We start from the raw sequence: 19,259 nt of genomic DNA on the forward strand, positions 1-19,259 counted from the left end.
CCCTAGATTCGCCGTCGTGCCACAGGAATCCGCCATCGCGAGCGTGTCCCCAGATCCGCCGTCGCGCCTCAGGGATCCGCCGTCGCGAGCGTGTCCCCAGATCCGTCGTCGCGCCACAGATGCTGGAGCGGCGGTGGCGGTGGCCATCGCAGAGACGGACGGGACAACCGCCGTTGTCACCGGGCCTAGGGTGCGCTGCCGTCGTCCGTCCGCTTCAAGAGCGCCGTCACCGCTTGCTCGCCTGCCTCGGAGCGTCGTTGTCGCTCGTTCCTGGTGGAGCGCGGCCGTCGGTCGCCTGCCTCGAGGTGACACCGCTGCTGGCCCCCAGGATCACCGCCGCTCGCACGCCCTAGAGAACCGCCGCCGCCGCTAAAACCTAATTCCTGGCGGCGTGGGGGTGTTTTTATAGTGGTGGCGTGGGCCGGATCGTGGGCCTGATGCACGTAATATGCGCAGACTATATTTGCATAAACTGATACACACATCAGCATAACTCGTATTATATTTTGGCGTAAGCAGTTAGGTACAATAAGCCAAAAAGGGTCTGGTGCGGTCGCGCACCTGGTCGGTACGTGGTCGGGGCTTCCTATAGTTAAATAGAGCCTAGGGCTCTAAATACATTTTCAGTTGTCTCTATTGCTTGCATTTTTGCACTTTCAGTTCTGCATATGTCCAGTTGTCTCTATTGCTTGCATTTTTGCTTTGGATGACCTGCAATTTATTTCAGTCTCAGCCCTACAATCTTAACAATATGAGAGTGAGCATGTTCATGGAGAGGCAAGCAGGGCCATCATTGCAACTAACACAACAGAAGTGTGGTGACACTATCCATTGCTTATTCAGTCAGGAAGTATATGAACAGCTTTGGATTTATTCACCCCTACCAGCGATTACTTTGCAAACATATGAGAGGGCACGATTTTGGCACCCAGTATCTATTCTCGAGTTTGGGTTCTACTTTGCTGCACCAAACTCATACCGATATTGGTCATCTCTTGTGTGCCTTGCGCAAGTGAAGCGATTGTCTGAGAGCATTTTTCTTCTTGTGGCGAGTTCATTAGCTCATGAACTTTTCAACCAACTTAGGCCATGTTTGGTTTCTTTAGTCTAGGGACTAAAGTTTAGTTCCTAACATGTTTGGTTCTAGGGCTAAAATAATAAGAACATACTAAATGACTCATAAGAAGACTAAAATGACCTTTAACATTCTCCTGCTATTAGTACAATTGAACTAAATGAGTGGTAAATGTGGAATTAATATGGTTTAGTCCCTTTTAGCACACATGTGAAGGACTAGAAACTAAATAATTTTAGTCCATATTTTAGTCCTAGTGTTTGGCAAAAAAAAGAACTAAATGAGACTAAAAACTAGAGACTAATCTTTAGTCCCTCTAACCAAACACACCCTTAGTTTGACTTCAGAAAATGGAGAAGTCATTGAATCATTAGGTCTCACAGGGATGTTTTCATGTGCGTGCCGATTGGAGGTTATAGGTCATGGAACTAAACTGCGACCAACACCTTGGCCCTCTTTTAGTTTGAGCTGCTATCAAGATGGAGAGCAGTTCTTATACCAATTAACACATGACTTATACAATTCATGTTGGACCAAACAACAATCTTGCAGCTGCCTCCCAGTATAGTAATTATTTGAAGCAGCAATTCCTACACCTACAGCTTCAACAGTCTATGCAGTTCCTACATGAGCAGTGCAATCTCAATCCGCTGTTGCAGCAACAAATACTACCGCAAGCGAGCCAACTACAACTATAGTTTGGGGGCAAGCCGCCTTTCAAGCGATGGGGAATGTCAGCACACTGTATGTGAGGCCCTTGACAGGTTGGCAATGTGACGGATTAACTACCGAAGCTGATGGGCTGCGCTGGACTTAAAGACTGCGAAAGCGAAGCATCAAAGTGTTTGGGCCGTCGTGGGCTGGAGCAATGCGTGTAGCTATATTGTGTTTAGCACCCGATGAGGAGAGGGACATCGATAATCATTTTACTAGAACTCAACCTGTTTCCAAATTCTTCTTTCTTCTCTAATGCTTCCTGCTGTTCTTCCTCATCTATACTCATATAAATTTTGTATCAGCTCATTTGTCAGAGCATCTCCAACAATGTGACCTATAAAAATGTCCTATAATTTAAAAGTTAGTATATTTTGTAGAATTTATGGCACAAACAAAACACTCCGCTCCAACAGTAAAGCCTCAAATCTAAATTATAGGGCAGTTCACTACGGTGTAGTATATTTGAGGCACCTGAGACGGTGCCGTATAAATTTTTGACCAAATTTTATGAATTGAGATATTATTGGAGTAGTTTTTCCTGTGTAGAGCTTTATATTTTAATTTGAGCCACTAGTTTGAGGTATTGTTGGAGATGCTCTTAATTTGAGCCACTAGTTTGAGGTATTGTTGGAGATGGTCTTAGAAGGTTGTTCAGGTTCTCTCCCAATACGTAGGATCTTTTTCTTTTAGACTATAAACTGAAAATATTATAATCCGATAAAAACATTGGGCGTGTTCGGCTGGCTACAAGCCGACACTGTTGCAGCTGTTTGGATTGCTGCAGCTGCAATCCATAGAGAGAAAAATACTGTAGAAGCCGCAGCCGCAGCCGGATTGCAGCCGCAGCAAGCCGCAGCGAACAAGCTGATTCCAATCAGATACGTCTCATCCGTTGTGTCGTCTTTTTTTTCGGTGTCGCGAGCTCTTCCTCCTTCCGCTTCTCTTCGACAGAAAACTAGGGTTTTGCTCTTGGAATCTCTCTCCCCGCTGCCGCCGCCGCCGGACAGTGCACCGACGATACGACCTCCTCCTTCCTCCGATCTGGCCTTTTTAATCCGCGGATCCCGTACAAGATGGTGCATATTTCCCCCTTACATTCGTTTACACATCGATCGCCAAAACTGAGATGTGGTTGATGGCAGCATCTGATTCGAATTTTGTGTTCTTATGCAGCTTCCCCTCTCGCTCCTCAAGACCGCCCAGGGGCACCCAATGGTAAGATCCCGGTGTCTGGCTTCTTTCGTCGTCGTTTTTGGCGTGTGATTATTCGTTCAGTCTATTGTTTATCCTGAGTCCTGACCGTTAAAACTTTTTGTGTTCTCAGCTCGTGGAGCTGAAGAATGGTGAGACGTACAACGGGCATCTGGTCAATTGCGACACGTGGATGAACATCCACCTTAGGGAGGTTATTTGCACCTCAAAGGTGAAAAATCTGGTGCCCTTGATTCCCATTGTGATAGGTTCTTGTTAGCAAAAGATTAGTTAAGTGCATTGTTTGATTTTGAGGTGAATCTGATAGTAACATTATGGGGTACCAGTTATTTCTGTCTTTCCTGTAGTAAAGGTTTATAATGGCTGGAATTGCAGGATGGTGACAAGTTTTGGAGGATGCCAGAGTGTTACATTCGTGGGAACACCATTAAGTATCTTCGAGTTCCTGATGAGGTATGAATTTCTTGGTTAATGAGGGTAGCTACACTCTATTTCAGTTTTGCTTGGTTGTTTATGCGCTTCTAGGCTTCTACTTTATTTTTTTCCTTGTCATTATGCTGTGCATTTTCCTATGGAATCATTTTTCATGATGACTACTCACCACTGTCATTCAGAAAAGGAATGCGTAAAAATGCAGACACTCAACACAACATCAGGTTCTGAGCGCAGTCTGCTTTGGGAAACCTGAATTTTATTACCATAAAGCAAGAAAATTACAAACAGTTTACTACTTGGAGTTCAAACCAACTCCCTAGTACAAAACCAGCACAGCTAAGCACCAAGGACTTGAAGTGTGTGGCCAGCCTGCTGTTCTAACCTTGTGAAGATCATTAACAACAACGACGACGAAGCCTTTTAGTCCCAAGCAAGTTGGGGCAGGCTAGAGCTGAAACCAAACAGAAGCCACTGGTCAAGGTTTAGACCAAGGTTCAAGAAAACGCTAGGCGCTAGGCAGGCGTTAGCCTACTGACTAGCGCCTAGGAAGATTAAACGTAGATTAAGCGTGATTAATCGTGATTGTTTTTTTTTAATTTTTGTGCTGCCGAGAGCAAGATCAGTAGTAAGTACTAAGTAATAATAACACAACTAAGTAGTAATACTAGTGAACATACCTCTTGCTGTTCTGCATATTTATTTTTGACATAAGTTGCTTTCCTCCTTGGCTTCTTGCAAGTTGCATCCAACAGCAGCTGATCATCAAAGAGAGACAAGTTAATAATCTGAAAAACTCTACAATCAGATACTTTGGAAAGAGTAGAAACTCATCTATGAGGGGCAGCTCAATATTGTACATGCACAACCAAGCTTCCAAACAACAGGGCAACATCACAATTCACAAGTCAAAGGATCACAAGAAAATATATAGAAAACACTCACAGTTCATCACATGCCTTAATGGTCCACAAATTAAATAACAGTACAGCACACATTAATGGTTTTATGGTCCACAGTCCACACACATTTGGATAAGTAAATAACTAGATATTAATATTTAGATAACTTGGCAGCATGCTGCCATCATGCAATCTCCTCACTCCTCACCATCCTCATAGGCAATGTCATCTTCTAGATGATTAGGATCTTCAGTTTCAGATTCCCACTCTTCTTCATACAACTCTCTAGCCACTCTTGCACTCCTGCGAGGTTGAAGTTGTTCATTAGTTCCCATTGCTTCTCCAAGGACACTCCATGGTATCCCTGTCCCCGGCATTACTCCTTCATCTTCCTCATCCCTAAAGACAGCCAATGCATGATCATCTCCTCCCTCAAAGAACTTGGTGTGTTCTCTCTTTCCAAAGTGCATCATTTATGTTTTGTTGCCTCTTAGCTTCAGCATTGCTTAACTTGGGATCAATGGGACGAGTAAATTTGTCCATGGGTCCTAGCTTGCGAGGGGTACTTGAGCTTCCAGCAAGTGACTCAACTTCTGTCATTTCCTCTTCACATGTTGCAAGTTGCACATTCTCCCTAACCTCTTTGTCATGTTGCTGCTTATCTTTCTTCTTCTTCGCTGTCTCATCAAGATTTCTCTTGCACTTCTGCTTAACTTCCTCAGTTACTTTTGGGCACTTCACAATAGATGTGCCAACATGAGCAAGATGCTGCTTAAGGCGATAAATTCCAGCTGTGCTCTCTTGTCCACAAAGAAGACACTTGACTCTGTTCTTGTCATTGGGATCACAGAGACGCCCCCACTCCCAGCCTATATCAGATGACTTCCTCTTTAGATGGTTGTTGTCGATCTCAGGTGGAGTCGCTGCTGCAGTACCATTAGTAGCAGCAGCCTCGGATGTTGACATCCTACAAGCACCCAATCCTCAGATGAACCCAGGACCAGGACAACCATAGAGAACAAAATCCAACCCAATACTCAAGCAAGAATAACATGGGGGAGAGATTGAAGGAGCACCTGGATTGGAGGGATGTGTGCCCACTGCCCACCTGTTCCAGCACTCACTCCCCTCCAACTTGCCAATTTCTTGAGCAGCTCCCTCGATTTCCTCTGTAGGTGTGCGATTCTGGAGCAGGAACAAAAATGAGCAGAGAACAGAGAAGAAAAGGAGGAGATGAACAGAGCAGGGAGTAACCTGGGCACAGCGTGGAGCAGGGGCGACGACAGCCTAGCGTGGAGCAGGGCGTCCTCGGGCTTTTCTTACCGCGCGCGGGCCCTGTCTTCCTCTTCCCGCGTGGGCCCTTTTCCCGCGCGTGGCCTGGCGCGGTGGCGCCCGCCCGCCCTTTCCCGTTCCCGCGCGCGCCCGCCCGCCCTTTCCCGCGCGTGGCCTGGCGCCAAACTTTTCGCGCGCGCGCCCAACGCGATTCCGCGCCGCCTAGCGCGCCTACACGCCGCCCAGCGCGCGTCCGCGCCGCCTAGACGCGCCCAGCGCGTAATCTTGCGCCTAGGCCATAAACGAGACGCTAACCCTCCGTCTAGCGTTTAAACCAGATTAAACCTCGTTTAATTGCGTTTTTTTGAACCTTGGTTTAGACATATGGATAACTATTTTTATGCACTGTGGGAAACCCTAACTCTGTTTTAGTGATGGGTGATGTATTAATAGACTTGAGTTAACTGGGCCTGGCCCATTACACAGGGGTGAGAGGGTAATTACATGGGGAGAACCCCAAACCCTAAACGGGATTCTAACACCCCCCATAGTCGCAACTCTATCCTATATAGATGTTGAGGCTGGATCGAAAGTCTAAGAATACACTCGACGGTAACCCCTTGGTGAAATGTCGCCGAACTACAACGCGGTTGGGACGCTGAGAACCTGAACGTCACCGGCAGTGACATGCTCGCGGACGAAGTGCAAGTCGATCTCCACGTGCTTCGTGCGCTGATGCTGCACGAGATTGGTGGAGAGGTAGATCGCACTGTCGTCGCAGTAGACGAGGGTGGCGTGCTGAAGGGGGATGTGGAGCTCTTGGAGCAGCTTGCGCAGCTAGGAGGCCTCTGCCACGCTGTTGGCCACGTCGCGGTACTCGGCCTCTGCGTTGGAGCGGGAGACGACGGGCTGCCTCTTGGCGGTCCAGGAGACGAGGTTGGCGCCCAGGAACACGGCATAACCGGATGTGGACTGGCGCGTGTCGGGGCAGCCAACCCAATCAGCGTTGTTGTAGACGACGAGCTCTGACGTCGGGGATGGTTGGAGGAGAAGGCCGTAGTCGAGGGAGCCACGGAGGTAGCAGAGGATCTGCTTGAGGGCGGTGAGGTGGGGCTCCCACGGGGTGTGCATATGCAGGCACAGCTGCTGGACGACGTAGACGATGTCGGGCCTGGAGAAGGTAGGTACTGGAGCACGCCGATGAGGCTCTGGTAGGACGTCGCGTCGACGACCGGAGGCCCGTTGTCCTCAGAGAGCTTCGCCAAAGTGTCGATGGGTGTGGAGCAAGGCTTGCAGTCGGTCATGCCATCCGCTCTAGGATGTCGATGGCGTACTGGTGCTGGTGGAGGAAGAGACCCTGAGGCCGGCGCTTGGCGGTAATGCCGAGGAAGTGGTGAAGGGGCCCTAGGTCCTTCATCGTGAACTCTCGCTGAAGGACGACGATCATATGATGTAGGAGGTCGGCGGTGGATGTCGTGAGCACAATGTCGTCGATGTAGAGCAGGAGGTAGACGGTGTCGTCGCCGCGCCAGTAGATGAACAGGGAGGTGTCCGACTTGGCCTTGACGAAGCCGATGGAGGCCAAGTAGGAGGCGAAGCAACTTTACCACGCGCGCGACGCCTACTTGAGGCCGTATAGGGAGTGGTTCAGCCGGCAAACCAGATTCGGATGAGTGGTGTCGATGAACCCAGTGGGCTGGCTGCAGTAGACAGTCTCCGTCAGAGTGTCGTGGAGGAAGGCATTCTTAACATCGAGCTGATGGATCACCCAATCCAGGGAGAGGGCGAGGGAGAGGACGGCTCGAACGGTGGCAAATTTGACGACAGTGTTGAAGGTCTCGTCGTAGTCCACTCCGGGGTGCTGGGTGAAGCCCCGAAGGACCCAACGGGCCTTGTAGCGGTTGAGGCCTTGAGGGAGCCGTCCGAGGTCAGCTTGTGCCGAAAGAGCCACTTGTCGGTGACCATGTTGGTGCCTGGTGGACACGACACTAGTTCCCAGGTGTGGTTGGCCAGCAGGGCTGCGTACTCCTCCATAGCGCGACGCCAGTGTGGGTCGGCGAGGGTGGTGCGAACGAAGGAGGGGATCGGGGAGGTGTCCGTCGCCCACAGTGTGACGCCCCCCGTGCCCCAGCACGGCGCACCTGCGCCCGACGTGGTTGTCGCCTCACCCCTGCAGATACCATGTGGGAAACTCTAACCCTGTCTTAGGGATGGGTGATGTATTAATAGACTTGAGTTAACTGGGCCTGACCCATTACACAAGGGTGAGAGGGTAATTACATGGGGAGAACCTAAACCCTAAACGTGATTCTAACATGCACTCCTATTCAAGGTGAAATCTTTGGGTATATTCCATTCTTTCGAGTGATCGAGTCACCTTTTAATGTCTCTTCCCATGTCAACTTCGGCCTTCTCCTGTCTCTTTTTTCTATTTCCATGGTGTCTTAGGATCCTACTGTGCATTGTGCCTCTAGATAGATGTCTCCATTGGATATGTCCAAACCATCTCAACCGGTGTTGGACAAGTTTTTCTTCAATTGGTGCTGCCCTTAGCATATGACATATATCATCGTTCTAGACTCGGTCCCTTGTACGGACACAAATTCAATGCAACATACACACTTCCGCAACACTTATTTGCTAAACATGTCGTCTTTTGTAGGCCAAAATTCTGCACCATGCAACATATCAGGTCTAATCGTCCTATAAACTTGTCCTTTAGCTTTTGCGGTATCCTACTTTGATTCCGTGGCTAGCATATTCTTCAATATCCTTGTCTCTCTGTAGCATTGATCCTAAATACTAAAAGACATCCTTTCTAGGCACTACTTGATCTTTCAAATTAACATCTCCTTCATCATGTGTTTTAGGGCTGAAGTCACATCTCATATATACGGTTTTAGTTCTACTGAGTCTAAAATCTTTGGACTCTAGAGTCTTCCACCACAACACTTTTCAATTACTCCTGCTTGTCTTTCATCAACTAGCACTACATCGTCCACAGAAAAGCATACACCAAGGGATATCCCCTTAGATGTCCTTTATGACCTCATCCATCACCGAGGCAAAAAAAGTAAGGGCTCACCTTTGTGAAGATCATTAACTTGAATTTAGTTCTAACCTAAAATCTGTATGTTATAATATCTAACCATTTCTTTATATTGCTTGAGATTTTGATCAGTATCTGCTCTTGTAGGTCTTGATAATTTGCTTGTTTAGACTAAGTTTTCAACATAAGAGGTCCCTTTTGTATTTACTAAAGACATGACCATATGAATTACTTGATCTATGTAGTCATTGAGGAGGTTATTGAAGGTAGATGCTATAGTCTTGAGTCTTGACAAACTGCAGCATTGATTATATGAAATATAATAGCATGTCAACCAGCATTCTGTACATAAATCATAAAAGAAATTTGCATCTTAGATGAATAAGGAAAAGATTGTGCTGTCCTTTAACTTTTTACTTGTCCTGCATGTCTCTGGAGTACTCCTTGTGCGATCATTTTGGTTTCTGATAGTCATTTTGATTCCACCAATAATGTGTATGGAAGTATTTGTATTCAAAGCATGACTTTTGAGAATGAATATTTGCATCAAGTACTTTGTACTTCCAGATAAAACCTTTTTATATTTTTTGCTTTATTGTAGAATATGATAGAGTATAGGGGTCAAGTCAAACTGGAATCCTGGAGACCATGATAAACCTAATAGTTGAACCAAGGGAGTTTTTGGGGGTGATTGCGGGCTATGTATTGTCCTTGCTTTGTTGCCATCAATTTGATACAGTATTTTAAAAAGAAATTATGTCATCACCAGTGCACTAGTGTTGCATTAATTTTTTTAGAACATAACTTGAGTATTACACCAAGTAAACTTTGTCTTGTTATAGCCTTACTAGACCGTTATTAATGCAAAACTGCCTTCCCCCAGCAAAGTTTAATGTGAATAAGTTACCCAGAGTATCAGATTATATGGAACCACATATCTCACTAGTCACTAATACAAACATTATACTAAGCACAAGTACATGCAAATTTCTAGTGAACTGATCAAAAGCATAAGTATTGTCCATGAGATTCACATAAAAACTTGATTCTGTTAGAAGTTGAGTTGTAACTGTGATATTGTAGTTATGTTATACATTACTTGTAGTTTAGTGTTACAATGGTGACAACTTGTAAATTGCACTGTATACTTTCTTATACTGGACTTGATCAATAAATTGTAGCATTTTATTTAGGACATGTCTTGAATAGTTCTCAAGTAGTCAATGGTCAATATCTGAGGTGTGAAACAGTAAATAGGTCACCCTGCCTTCTGGGTGTTTGATGCTCAGAATGATGTCTTTGGACTGTGTTGTTCGTTGATAAAACTCAGGCAGTAATTAACGTGTACAGGATATGATTTTGGGTTTTCATAAACCGACTGAAATAAAGGATAAATTGTTTATGCTCCCATGCTCTGCACACTTACTCAGTCTCCTTAATTTGGTCCCTTGCTAGATCTTCTTAGGAACTTCTTCAGTCTACCTACTGTCATTGTTGACTGTAGTTAAAAACTTTAGCTGTAATAAATGTGCTGAGCAGCCATCAGTTCTTTTGTAGTGTGCTAAGATTTTTTTTTCTAAATTTATTTACATCCTTTTCTTCCCATGCCATTCTTTGTGTAATGCTGTCATCTGTCATCCAGTATGTAGTCTTATTTGAATGGGTTCATTTCCTTCAGGTGATTGACAAGGTTCAGGAGGAAACTTCCAAAAGCCGGTCAGGTATGGAGTGGTTAACAACACTTTGGCAGCATCATTTTTACATGTTTGTTCTGTTCATTAACAGCGCAGTATATGAATTCAAACTAAGACATTATCAGTGTAATCTTTGAACTCGTGATTACCCCATGTCATAATATTAGTCAGGTTTGATCATATCTAGTCTCTAATAGACATTTTTTACTTATGTCAACCAATCATAGAATGTGAATGCAGAGTATAGTGTTTCCAAAGAATGTTGGATGACTTTCTGTATCATTTTCATGCAGCCAGCTATTGCTGGTGTTCTTAATTGTACTCCCTCTGCCCAAAAAGAATGAGATTACCAATTCCGGAGGACGAGGAGTCAAACAAATTCAAGTTTGACTACATTTTTAAATAAAATGTAATAATATTTATGATGCTGAATAAGTTTCATTAGATTAATTATGCAATTTATTTTTAAAGTAAACTTATTTGAAAATATAACACTGATATTGTTTCCTATAAACATGGTTAAACTTAAGAAAGTTTGACTTGTGCTAAACCTGGAATTGCATTCTTTTTGGAACAGAGGGAGTATCAGTAAATTAGATGTCTTGTTTTCCGTTGCATAAACTTTACTTGGTTCAATCTGTGAGTTAGTAGTTCCACTACTCCTTTACATTCATAACTTTATGATTTTTTAGATACTAATATTGATCTGAGTTTTGAAATTAAGCACTGGCATGTGTTTACATAACAGCATAATGGGTTAAGGATAATTCGATTAACAAAAAATTTGCCCTAACTAGTTCATCGGAATAACCACGTTTGAATCACTCATGTTTTTTCACAGTTTGCAGCATGTTGGTATGGACAGCTGTGTGGGCCTGTCTTCCATTCTTTTGTTTCATGTAGGCACAAAGGATAGTCTATTTGTTATCAGTCATATAGTATGTCGTATTCTATCATTGAATTGGTAAACATTGCAGTATCTGTTCATGTAGAGTTTTGAGTCATTTGTTGCATAGTATTTGGTTACCAATTCAGGATTCAATTTTTTTATGCTACCATCAATGCAGATAGGAAGCCACCAGGTGTTGGCCGCGGAAGAGGAAGGGGGGACGTTGGTGCTAAACCTGGAGGCAGAGGCATCGGACGTGGCCAAGATGATGGAGGTAGAGGCAGTGGTGGCCGAGGAAGGGGTGGAGTTGGTGCCAAAGGTGGTAACAAAGGTACATGCTTTTTGTAACCGCTTACACATCTTTTGTTGAGTCCCACACCCAATTTCAAGTGATACCAATCTGTGGGATGCTTTACTTGTTGGTGCAGGTGGGGGCCGTGGCCGTGGCTAAATCTGGTGGACACATGGGAGAATGCCGCTTTTTAAGGCCTGTAATTGTGTTGCATAGATTGCTTAGGACATGATGAATGAACCGAGTTGGCTGGTCGGTTTGGGGGCAAAAACCAGAATGGTTCCTGTCTTCTGGACATTGAGGAAGCGGCGGCAGTCAGGCTTGTCGCTGTTCTCAAAAACGGTTTGGTTGATATCTTATCCAATCTGTTCAGACTGTTCGTTGTTCGTAGTTGTTCCCCCTAAATTTTCCACTCTATATGCTATTATACACCCTCTCTTTCTTCCTGCAACGGTTCCTCCTATATATATTCTACTATGTCTCACACTACACAGAATATTCATATAAATTCAACTTCCATCAACTACCTTCTTACGGTAGGTTCAAATTTGAGTTTAACTTTTTTGTAATTACAAATATAATCTCCATTAATTAGGGTGCGGACAATGATGCGTACATATAATTTTTAATGATTTTCGAAAATCCAACAATGCTTAATTGAGTACATTGCGTCGTCCAAGTTTTGTATTCAATATTTATTCTCTTGAAATCTTTCGTACATCATTACGAACCACAAAGTAATTAATTTAGTTATAGTTAAAACCAGCCAACGTCTTCGACCACATCCGAATACAGTACGCGACAAGCCCCCTCAAGATTCCATTACCAATTTGTTCATTGAAAATTTGACCGTAATTGAAGTTGAACTACAATGGCCCTGTTTAGCACAGCTGCTACTTGTTAAAAATCAGTTTATCTGAGAAGCTGGTGAAAAATAGCTTCTGCTTGTTGGCTGCTTTTAGTGTATTGTGAGAAGCAGCTGAATTGATAAGCTGCTGCAGAAGCTGCCTGTTTGACATAACTTCTGCTTAAATTTATAAAGAAGCTGAAAATAAGCTGTGCCAAATAGGGCCAATATTCCACCGAGCTTCTGTCGCGAGACCACATGCAAGAACCTTACACAGAAAGACACATAATTCTTCCATTACAAGACATGAGCTTGTGACACAAGCACCCTCCTTCTCGCCTATATATATGGCTACCAGTAGTGCCCATTTCTCTGCACCTCTCACTCCTATACTAAAGTTAAGAACCCTTCGTGCGCTATGCCGCCTTTACCTCGTGACAATGATTCCGGTTCGAAATAAACAGTTAATCACTTTAGAAATACCAATAACATTACTGTTGCATACTGTTCGTCTATATATAACGTCTGCAATCTAATATACAGTAATCACAATCATAATAAGTTTATACGGTACTTACATAGCTTTGCAGAACCATTGGTGTGTCCTGTTCATGCTTACCAATAGTTCTCATAGTATTCAACTGCTCTTCTTCTTGATGTATTGCCATCCTCGATGCATCTACGTTGATCTGGTCAATAACCCCCGGCGTCCTCAATGTCGCTGGTGGAGTAATGGCCCCTATGGCAGATTCTGTGCGCCCATGTCCAGCTGCATTCGAGCCAAACTCATTTACAACAAGTTGTTCTTCTTCCTGCCCCATTGATACGATCTCCAAGCAGGCATCTGTTCGCCCAACACCAATTCGAGCGTACATACTAAACCCCGACAACGCTGTGTCTTCTCCAATGCGCTCCTTTCCACCTGCCTAACACAAGTGCCTAAGTGTAAAAAGGTGGACAAAGTACAAATCAAGGATAAAGGTATGTTTCTCAGACTTAGTACATTGTTTTATGGACTAATGTATTGTGTCTGAGTGCTGGAAACAGGAAAAATCCAATTGAAAATGTCTTGGCTCGAGCAGCCAAGACTCTGCTGAGTCTGGGAGCACCGGACTGTCCGGTGGTGCACCGGACAGTGTCCGGTGCGCCAGACTGACTCGGGCGAACTGGCCGCTCTCGGGAATTTACCGGCGACGTACGACTATAATTCACCGGACTGTCCGGTGTGCACCGGACTGTCCGGTGAGCCAACGGTCGGCCGGGCCAACGGTCGGCCACGCGATCTACGCGGGACACATGGCCGAGCCAACGGCTAGAAGGGGGCACCGGACTGTCCGGTGTGCACCGGACATGTCCGGTGCGCCAACGGCTCTCTGGCGGCCAACGGTCGGCTGCGCCGTTTAAGGAAAGAAATCGGGCACCGGACTGTCCGGTGCACCAGTCGACAGAAGGCAAGATCAGCCTTCCAGATTTGCTCTCAACGGCTCCTAGTTGCCTTGGGGCTATAAAAGGGACCCCTAGGCGCATGGAGGAGAACACCAAGTATTCCTACAACATTCCTAAGCACCAAGACATCGATTCCACGCATTTGGTTCATTGTGATAGCATCTAGAGCTCTTGTTGAGTTGTGAACTCATTGAGTGGTGTTGCGAGCTCTTGTTGCGACTTGTGTGCGTGCTGTTGCTCTGATTTTGAGTCTTGTGTGCGTTGCTAGTTCCTCCCTTACTCCGTATTTCTTTGTGAATCTCAAGTGTAAGGGCGAGAGGCTCCAAGTTGTGGAGATTCCTCGCAAACGGGATATTGAAAGGCAAAGCAAAACACCGTGGTATTCAAGTTGGTCTTTGGACCGCTTGAGAGGGGTTGATTGCAACCCTCGTCCGTTGGGACGCCACAACGTGGAGTAGGCAAGCGTTGGTCTTGGCCGAACCAGGGGATAAACCACTGTGTCATCTCTGTGTTTGATCTCTTGTGGTATTGTGTTTTGTTGAGACTCCTCTCTAGCTACTTGGCGATTATTGTGCTAACACTTAACAAATCTTTGTGGCTATAAGTTTAAGATTCACAGGATCACCTATTCACCCCCCCTCTAGGTGCTCTCACTAATCATGGCTAGGATGTGGACCCCTGAACGAACCAACGATTTATTTGTTGCCTATCTCATGTTATGCAAGTAAGAATCAGTAACTATACTAGCATAAACACGTGTATGAACCAACAACCCGATCAGGGGGAACACGTCGCTGGCCCACCTTCACCCATCCCAACTCGACCCCACCACGTGCCCATCCCAACTCGACCCCAACATTCGCGCGTGCGCACGCACCCCACTTACCCGTCCCGATCCCACGTGTAACCGCTACGCTGGATGGGGCTTCCCGCGCCTATCAGAAGCCCTGAGCTTCCATTACCAACAACCTATATATAGTGTGAGGATATTGGGAGCCCTGGGCTTCCAATAGGATATAGGAAGCCCTGGGCTTCCAATAGGATATAGGAAGCCCCATCCACCCCCCCACCGGACAAGTCTTGCCGCTAGCCCACCTCCCGCATGCGTCTCATTCCTTGCATATATGTTGTTTGTTTCCATTTGCATGCACGAGAAATTTGGAAGTGTATCCGTTCACTGCTGCATACATGGAAACAAAATAAAATCTGATTCGAATGCTTTGTTCCGTCCATAAATATAGGATCTTTATAAAAGATTTAGGATGGCAAGAATGTGTGTTGAGAGAAAATGTATTGACATGCATGTAAACAAAAAAATCTGATTTAAATGCTTTATTTCCCCCAAATATGTAGGATTTCTCCAACACCAATGCAGTTAGGCTCGTTAGAACCAATTGAAAGGGAAATAGGGTTAACCTTTTACTACAATTAATTTTGGTGGTTGAATGACCAACACAAACATATGGACTAACTAGTTTGATCTAGAATACATGTTTTACAGGTGCTTAAGGTTCAACACAAACCAATAAAATATTCAAATTAGGGACCCAATTCAAAAGGAGCAAAAGGGACTTGAGTGTGCTGTGGTCTGGCGCACCGGACTATCCGGTGTGCCACCGGACAGTGTCCGGTGCACCAGGGCCGTACAGGAGCCAAACAGCCACTCTCGGGAAAACGCAGGCGCGCTCCGCTATAATTCACCGGACTGTCCGCTGAGCCAGCGGGGTAACGACTATCTGCGTGCAACGGTCGACTCTGACAGCGCCACAGTGCGCGACAGGAGTCAGAGCAGTGAGTCAGAGGGGCACCAGACTGTCCGGTGCACCACCAGACTGTCCGGTGCACCACCAGACTGTCCGGTGCTACAAGAAGACAAAGACGCCAACGGTCAATTGCTCAAGAACTCTAACGGTTGGGTGATGTGGCGGCACACCGGACACTAAACAGTAAGTGTCCGGTGGTGCATCAGACTGTCCGATGCGTCCATCGCTAGTAGCCTCCCCAACGGCTACTTTGGTGGTTGAGGGCTATAAATACCCAATCACCACAACTTCAAGCATCCAAGATTCCTGAGTATCACATTTAATACAAAAGCTCTAGCATTCACTCCAAGACATAATACAAAAGATCAAATCCTCTCCGAATTCCAAATTCACTCCAAACACTTAGTGGCTTGTGAGAGAGAGATTTTCGTGTTCATTTGAGCTCTTGTCATTTAGATTGCCTTTCTTCTTTTTCCATTCTTATTCTCAAGTGCTTTGTAAGCGAGGCAAGAGACACCAAGTGTGTGGTGGTCCTTGCGGGGTCTTAGTGACCCGTGAAATTAAAGAAGAAGGCTCACTCGGTCTAAGTGTCCGTTTGAGAGAGGGAAAGGGTTGGAATAGATCCGGTCTTTGTGACCTCCTCAATGGGAACTAGGTTCTTTGGAACCGAACCTCGGTAAAATAAATCATCGTGTTCACTCGCTTTATTTCTTGGTTGATTTGTTTTTCCTCTCTTTGCGACTTGAGTTTAACTCTAACGCTAACCCCCGACCTTAGTGTGTGTTTAAGTTTATAAATTTCAGGTTTCGCCTATTCACCCCCCTCTAGGCGAGTTTCACTAGTTTATGACATATATTGATACTAATTATGCTACACGGTGTAGATATTTATAAATTATGGTACACCGTATAAAAAATATATTTCCTACTGCATGCGAACAAATTTAGTATGATAAGAATGTGTATTGAAAGGAAATGGACTGGCATGCATGGAAACAATAAAACTGATTTAAATGCTTTATTTCGTCCATAAAAGTAGTATCTCTACAACAGCCATGTAGCTATGATCGTTGGAACCAGTTTATGACAAATACTTATACTAATTATGCTACACGGTATATATATTTATGCAGTGTGGCACACCACGTAAAAAGTCTGTTTCCTGCTGCATGCGTACAATTTTAGGATGACAAGAATGTGTGTTGAAAGAAAATGGATCGACATACATAGAAACAAAAATCTAATTTAAATTCTTAATTTACTACATAAATATAGTATCTCTTTAACAGTCATATATCTAGACTCGTTAGAACCAGTTTATGATATATACTGAGACTAATTATAGTACACGACGAAGGTATTTATGCATTGCGGTACACTGTGTATCAAAGTCGCCTAGAGGGGGGTGAATAGGGCGAAACTGAAATTCTCAAAAATAATCACAACTACAAGCCGGGTTAGCGTTAGAAATATAATTGAGTCCGCGAGAGAGAGTGCAAAACAAATCACAAGCGAATAAAGAGTGAGACACGTGGATTTGTTTTACCGAGGTTCGGTTCTCGCAAACCTACTCCCCGTTGAGGAGGCCACAAAGGCCGGGTCTCTTTCAACCCTTCCCTCTCTCAGACGGTCCCTCGGATCGAGTGAGCTCTCTTTCTCAAATCACTTGGGAATCAAACTTCCCGCAAGGACCACCACACGATTGGTGTCTCTTGCCTCAATTACAAGTGAGTGTTTGATCACAAGAAAGAATGCCAAAGAAAAAGAAGCGATCCAAGCGCAAGAGCTCAAATGAACACTACAAATCACTCTCTCTAGTCACTAAGGCTTTGTGTGGAGTTGGGAGAGGATTTGATCTCTTTTGGTGTGCTTTGTAATGAATGCTAGCTCTTGTATAGTGGTTGGAAGCTGAAAAACTTGGATACAATGAATGGTGGGTGGTTGGGGGTATTTATAGCCCCAACCACCAAACTAGCCGTTTGGTGAGGATGTCTGTTCGATGGCGCACCGGACAGTTCGGTGCACACCGGACATGTCCGGTGCGACAGCCACGTCACCAAAGTCGTTGGGTTCCGACCGTTGGAGTTCTGACTTCTGGGTCCGCCTGGATGTCCGGTGGCGCACCGGACATGTACTGTTGAGTGTCCGGTGCGCCAGCATTGGCGTGCCTGACCTCTGCGCGCGCTGCGCGCGCATTAAATGCGTCGCAGGTAGCCGTTGGCGCCGAAATAGCCGTTGCCCCGCTGTTACACCGGACAGTCCGGTGTACACCGGACAGTCCGGTGAATTATAGCGGAGCAGCTGAGATGAATTCCCGAGGCTGGCGAGTTCCTGTGAATCATCTAGGCCCCTTTGGTAATGTTTTGGTAATTAATGACAACTACTTGTGGACTAACGATTCTTGGAGAAATAAGAATGCAGGGTTGGACCACATAGAACAGGAAATGTTGAAGAGTCATACGCATTGGTTGTGGATCAGATGAAGGCAAAGGTATAATATAGGTTTTACTTTTGCCGGTCTTGAGGAGTTTAGAGAAGATACCTGACCGGATTAGTAGGCTAGATAGCCGTACTATTAAGAGGGGTCAATGACTTAGATCTGTGTAAGACTTAGTGCCTCATAGAGCATCAAGTAGTTGCATTTGCATAAGGACTAACAGCGCTTCTCATTTCGTGAGTTAAAAGTTCATTCAAAAGCATGTTTGAGATTTGAGAAGTCTTGGTCGCGCGGACTGTCCGGCCCTTGGGGGCGGACCGTCCGCAATCCTCCAGCAGGTCCGGGGTTTGACCATTTGTGTTGACTCTGTGTTCTATTGCACTGCGGACCGTCCGGGCCTTAGGGCCGGACCGTCCGTAGTCCTGACCAGAGGAAGGTGGCTTCGGGTCAGTCCCTGAATTATAGGCGGACGGTCCGCCTGTGAGGCGCGGACGGTCCGCATGTGTATAACTCGTTTTTAGACAGGGACTGTGTGTTTTTATTGGTTTGTACTACGGACGGTCCGGGGGACCAGTCCGGACAGTACTGTCTCAGGTCGCGGACGGTCCGGGATTTATAGCCGGACGGTCCGCGTGTGTTAACTCCGTTTGATCCGAGGCTCGGGTGTTTGAAATTGCCAGGTCGCGGACGGTCCGGCCTTGAAGGGCGGACTGTCCGGACCCACCTTTTGAGTCTGCTCTGACATGTTTCAACGGTCATTATAGCCGTTATGGTGTACGGCGGACTGTCCGGCCCTAGGGCGCGAACGGTCCGCGTGTGCGCAGAACTGCCCCTTTTGCACATAACGGTTGGTTTTAGAAGGGGGACTATAAATAGAAGGGTAGCTCGTGTGTGAGACCTCTCTTGGCCATTCCTTGCACACATTGAGCTCATTTGTGATCCTCCAACTCACTCTCTCACACTCTTTGCTTGAGATTGCATTCTAGTGAGAGATTGAGGGTTCCTAGTGCATTTGCATCATTTGGTGATTCTTGAGGCACTAGGTGGTACACCGAGCAAGCGTCGTTGGCTTGTTACTCTTGGAGGTTGCCGCCTCCTAGACGGCTCGGGTGATTGTCTCCGTCGAGCTCTCCAAGAAGATTGTGGAGAAGCCGCGGTGTTGATTGTGAGGGGTTCGCGCCTACCTCGCCGGAGCGGCAAAGGTGACATTAGTGGAATCGAGGTATTGAGTGA

The 19,259-nt window shown here is 45.7% G+C and overlaps 1 protein-coding gene across 1 annotated transcript; it reads left to right on the forward strand.

Annotated features, from left to right (window-relative positions):
- The first annotated feature begins 2,475 nt into the window (after nt 1-2,475).
- Nucleotides 2,476-11,980, forward strand: LOC118473076 (probable U6 snRNA-associated Sm-like protein LSm4). Its single transcript, XM_035961591.1, has 7 exons — nt 2,476-2,868; nt 2,966-3,007; nt 3,117-3,215; nt 3,380-3,457; nt 10,338-10,380; nt 11,421-11,573; nt 11,671-11,980. The coding sequence occupies exons 1-7, from the start codon at nt 2,866-2,868 to the stop codon at nt 11,691-11,693; spliced, it is 441 nt and encodes a 146-aa protein (XP_035817484.1). The 5' UTR covers nt 2,476-2,865; the 3' UTR covers nt 11,694-11,980.
- The last annotated feature ends 7,279 nt before the right edge of the window (nt 11,981-19,259 follow it).

This window comes from Zea mays, chromosome 8 (genome assembly GCF_902167145.1).
Source record: "Zea mays cultivar B73 chromosome 8, Zm-B73-REFERENCE-NAM-5.0, whole genome shotgun sequence".
In the NCBI taxonomy this organism is placed as follows: domain Eukaryota; kingdom Viridiplantae; phylum Streptophyta; class Magnoliopsida; order Poales; family Poaceae; genus Zea; species Zea mays.